Source organism: Rhinopithecus bieti, unplaced genomic scaffold (genome assembly GCF_001698545.2).
Source record: "Rhinopithecus bieti isolate Rb0 unplaced genomic scaffold, ASM169854v2 scaffold_33432, whole genome shotgun sequence".
Classification (NCBI taxonomy): Eukaryota; Metazoa; Chordata; class Mammalia; order Primates; family Cercopithecidae; genus Rhinopithecus; species Rhinopithecus bieti.
In genome coordinates, this window is record NW_016814481.1 from 1,305,945 (window position 1) to 1,311,194 (window position 5,250).

Here is a 5,250-nt window from a genome sequence, read left to right on the forward strand (position 1 = left end):
AAAAAAAAAAAAAAAAAAAAAGACTCTCAGATACAATGGAAGTCCTACTTTCACAAGTATAAAAGATTATTAAGGACGTAAGTCTTGGGGAATCCCAGGGACTTCACAGAAATTAAGCGGTCAAGCCCAAATTTGTGATGCTGTGCCAATTTGTGCTAAGGAGTTTAGGAAAAACTCTCTAAGCCGGGAAGGACAGGCTCCGGCATCACAAGTCAGTGGAGTTACCCGGAGAGCCAAAACTTACCCTCTAGGATTTGTCCAAATGTTGAAAGAAAGTGAACATTTCGCTTGGTGGCCCATGTGATCTCTGTCACAACTACTCAGTTCCACCATTGTGGCCTCAAAACAGCCATTGATGCATTGTGAATAAATGCACGTGTCTGTGTGCCAAGAAAACATAATTTACAAAAGTAGGCGTTGGGCTGGATTTTCCATGCCTGCTGTGTCTGAACATTTTCTCTTCTCCAGTGATAACCAGCCATTCTGCTCAGTGGTGGGGGTGGTCTTTGCCGAGCCAGAACGTGTGTGCTCTTTTAGGAATCAGTCACCTTGGAGGATGTGGCCGTGGAGTTCATCCAGGAGTGGGCATTGCTGGGTAGTGCGCGGAGGAGCCTATGCAGATACGGGATGCTGGACCAGTGCAGGACCCTGACTTCCAGGGGTAAGGCTGGCGTCACCTGGCTCCTTCCTGTACGCAGACACTAAATGCTTCTTAAGCGCCTGCCATGTGAACAAGACAGACGTGGCTTAGGCTTTGTGGCACTTATCGTCCACAGGATGACAAAGCTTCATCTGTTGCATTGCCTTCTTTCTCTCTTTAGTAAGGCCCTGTTTTGGTCTCCTTGAATTTGGTCCCAGGCTTCCAAGGTGAGAGAGCCTCAGCCCCTTGGGGCAGAGGGGAGGGTGTTTGTGGGTTGGGTCCTGAATTCATTAGCTATTGGACAAGATCCCTTTGCTACCCATCACACTTGCTCAGCCCAAAGAATCTGAAGCCCATGTTGAAGCTGAAGGAGGGTCTGAGTTGAAAAACCAGAGTTTGTTTTCCCCTGCAAGCCCTCTCTGCCTCAGCGCCTGCGTCTTTCTTCATGTGCAGGAACTCCACCATGCAAACCCAGTCGCGTCTCCCAGCTGGGGCCAAGAGCAGAGCCAAGGGCAACAGAACGAGGGATTCTCCATGCCACGGGTATAGGTGAGTACCAGGCAGGCTGTGGATTCCCTGACCTGCCTGGCTGGGTGGTGTGCCCTGGGAAGTGTCAGGCTAAGAGCATTTTCAAACGCCCTTTGTTCTGAGGGGACAGCGAAGGCTATTTGGAGTGCGGTTTCTCAAGTTCCTTTAGCTTCTCTTCTATTTTCACTTTCTAGCCCTCCTCTCCTACTTTCCTTTGGTTTCAGAAAAAGATTTGTTCTAATTTCTCTTAAAAAATTAGAGGGCCAGGTGTGGTGGCTCATGCCTGTAATCCCAGCACTTTGGGAGGCCGAGGCTGGTGGATCACCCGAGGTCAGGAGTTCGGGACCAGCCTGGCCAACATGGCAAAACCCCATCTCTACCAAAAATTAGCCAGATGTGATGGTGTGCACCTGTAATCCCAGCTACTCGGGAGGCTGAGGCCTGAGAATTTCTTGAACCTGGGAGGTGGAAGTTGCAGTGAGCCAAGACTGCATCATTGCACTCCAGCCTGGGGGATAGAGCGAGACTCTATCTCCAAGAAAACAAAACAAAAATTAGAGCTATAAGTCACACATCATGAAATTCACCCCTTTAAAGTGTGCAGTTCAGTGGTTCACGACCTTGTGTAACCATCACCACTACCTAATTCCAGAACGTTTTCATCACCCCAAGTAGAAACTCTGCCCCCATGGGCAGTTACTCCCCATTACCCCTCCCTCAGACCCTGGCAGCCACTAATCCGCTTTCTGTGTCTATGGGTTGTCCTGTATAGACATTTGTATAATGGAAATCATATCATAAGTAGCCTTTGGTATCTGGCTTAGTATAATAATTTTGTGTTGCAGGTAAGTTATAGACTGGGTAGTTTATAAACAATAGAAGTTTATTTGACTCCTAGTTCTGGAGACTGGGAAGTCTAAGGTTGAGGGGCTGCATCTGGTAAGGGCCTTCTTGCAGCATCATAACATGGTGGAAGATGTCATGTTGCAAGAGAACAAGAGAGGCCCAGATTTGTTTTTACAACAAGGCCACTCTAGAGATAACTAACCCCCTTCTGAAGTAACCACTTTAATCCATCCATGAGGGCAGATTCCTTATGACCTAATCACCTTTGTTTTTGTTTTTTTTTTAGATGGAGTTTCGCTCTTGTTGCCCAGGTTGGAGTAAGTGCAGTGGTGCGATCTCGGCTCACTGCAACCTCTGTCTCCCGGGTTCAAGTGATTCTCCTGCCTCAGCCTCCTGAGTAGCTGGGATTACAGGTGCCCACCACCACACCTGGCTAGCTTTGTGTTTTTAGTAGAGATGGGGTTTCACCATGTTGGCCAGGCTGGTCTCGAACTCCTGACCTTGTGGTCTACCTCGGCCTCACAAAGTACTGGGATTACAGGTGTGAGCCATTGTGCCCAGCCACCTAATCACCTTTTAAAGGTTGCAGCTCTCAATACTATTGTATGAGAATTGCTTCCAACCCATGAACTGTGGAGGACACACTTAAACTACAGCAGTATCTGCCTTCTTTCACTTAGCCTCATGTTTCCCAGATCCATCCATGTTGTAGCGTGAATCAGAACTTAATTCCTTTTTAAGGCTGAATAATATACATTGTATGGATAAGCTACATTTTGATTATCATCAGTTGATAGACAGTTGGATTGTTTCTACTTTTTAGCTATTGTGAATAATTTTGCTGTGAACATTTGTGTACAATATTTCCTTTTTCTTTCCTTTTCTTTTTTATTTTTTTTTATAGTGTCTTGTTCTGTCGCCCAGGCTGGAGTGCAGTGGTACGATCATAGGTCACTGCAGCCTCAGCCTTTTGGGCTCAAGTGATTCTCCCACCTCAGCCTCTTGAGTAGCTGGGACCACAGATGCATGTCCTCATGCCTGGCTAGTTTTAATTTTTTTTCTAGAGACCATTCTTCCTGTGTTGCCCAGGCTGGTCTTGAACTCCTGGGCTGGGGTGATCCTCCCACCTCGGCCTCCCAGAGTAGCGGGATTACAGGCGTGTGCCACTGCGCCTGGCCTTGTATACAAGATTTATGTAGACATGTATTTAATTCTCTTAGGTATACACTGAGGAGTGGAATTGCTGGCTCATATGGTAATGCTATGCTTAACTTCTTGAGCAACTGTCATACCACTTCGCAAAACAGGTGCACCATTTTACATTCCCACCAGTGGTGATGAGAGTTCTGACTTTCTCCACATTCTCACTCATACTTGTCATCTACTTCCTTTTTAAATTTAACCTTTCTGGCCGGGCACGGTGGCTCAAGCCTGTAATCCCAGCACTTTGGGAGGCCGAGAGGGCGGATCACGAGGTCAGGAGATCGAGACCATCCTGGCTAACATGGTGAAACCCCGTCTCTACTAAAAAAAATACAAAACACTAGCCGGGCGAGGTAGCGGGCGCCTGTAGTCCCAGCTACTCGGGAGGCTGAGGCAGGAGAATGGCGTAAACCCGGGAGGCGGAGCTTGCAGTGAGCTGAGATCCGGCCACTGCCCTCCAGCCTGGGCGACAGAACGGAAACTCTGTCTCAAAAAAAAAAGAAAAATTTAACCTTTCTATGTATGTTCTTTGTCTAGTTCTTTCTTGCTCTTTTTTCTAATAACATCTGCTTTCTGGAAATAGTCTCAGTCCTCATAGAATTCTTAGCTAGGAAATTGCCTCTCATTTCCCCCTCATTCCTATGACTGCCAGAGTCCACAAATAGCCCCACACACAGATGCTGTCTTCCCTTTCAGGCTCTTCCCAAGTCTAGGGTCGATATTAAAAGCTGGGTTGGGTGTGGTGGCTCATGCCTGCAGTCCCAGCACTTTGGGCCGATCACTTCAGGTCTGGAGTTCGAGACCAGCCTGGCCCAACATGGCGAAACCCTGTCTCTACTAAAAATACAAAAATTAGCCTGGCATGGTGGTAATCCCAGCTACTCAGGAGGTTGAGACATTAGAATTGCTTGAACCTGGGAGGCGGAGGTTGCAGTGAGCCAGGATCACGCCACTGTACTCCAGCCTGGGCGACAGAGTGAGACTCCATCTCAAAAAAAAAAAAAATTAGCTGGGCATAAAAAAAAATTAGGTGGTGCATGCCTGTAATCCCAGCTGCTTGGGAGCTGGGAGGTGGAGGTTGCAGTGAGCCAAGATCGCACCACTACACTCCAGCCTGGGTGACAGAGTGAGACCCTGTCTCAAAAATAAAAAGTAAAGAAAACATGTGACTCATGCCTGTAATCCCAGCACTTTGGGAGGCTGAGGCGGGTGGATCACAAGGTCAGGAGTTGAAGACCAGCCTGGCCAAGATGGTGAAATCCCGTCTCTACTGAAAATACAAAAACAAATTAGCCAGATGTGGTGGTGGGTGCCTGTAATCCCAGCTACTTGGGAGGCTGAGGCAGAGAATTGCTTGAACTCGGGAGGTGGAGGTTGCAGTGAGCCAAGATCGTGCCATTGCACTCCAACCTGGGTCAAAGAGCAACACTTTGTCTCAAAACAAAACAAAGGTGTATGTGTGTACACACACACACACACACAAATACATATATATATATTTACATATGTATTTTCAATTTTATGCCACTATTTCTTTTTGAAAGGAGTTCATTTTTTCCCAATTCATTTCAGACTGGAAATCTCAACTTGAATATATGTATTTGGTATTAAAATTTGAATACTTATATTCAATATTAAAAGAAAAGGGCTATGTGTGTATAGTGTGTATATGTATGTGAATATATATTTTCAATTTAATGTCACTATTTCTTTCTGAAAGGAGTTCATTTTTTTCCCCCGTTTATTTCAGCCTGGGAATCTCAGCTTAAACCCAAAGAGTTGCCTTCTATGCAGGCTCTTTTGGAAGAAGCATCCTCCAGGGACATGCAAATGGTAAGATGCACGTGGTTTTTCCCTGGCTCCCAGCACGGGAGAAGTTGAGGAACACGTGAGGTGGAAATACAGGACCAGAGCCAGGGAGATGTTAGCAGCATGGGTATCTCTTGGAAGGGGAACAGTGTCTGAGTTCCTGTGACTTCTGAATTTGGGCAAACTCTGACTGTTGCTCAAGATTTTTTTTTTTTTTTTTTTTT

General features: G+C 46.5%; 1 protein-coding gene across 9 annotated transcripts in view; it reads left to right on the plus strand.

Annotated features, from left to right (window-relative positions):
• ZNF333 (zinc finger protein 333) overlaps positions 1–5,250 on the plus strand; it is a 38,080-nt gene that overhangs the window by 9,583 nt on the left and 23,247 nt on the right. For all 9 annotated transcript variants that reach the window (XM_017851272.1, XM_017851277.1, XM_017851278.1 and 6 more), the window contains 3 exons: positions 538–661; positions 1,094–1,189; positions 4,968–5,050. In XM_017851272.1, the coding sequence (XP_017706761.1) occupies positions 538–661; positions 1,094–1,189; positions 4,968–5,050 (303 nt within the window). The remainder of the gene's footprint in view (positions 1–537; positions 662–1,093; positions 1,190–4,967; positions 5,051–5,250) is intronic.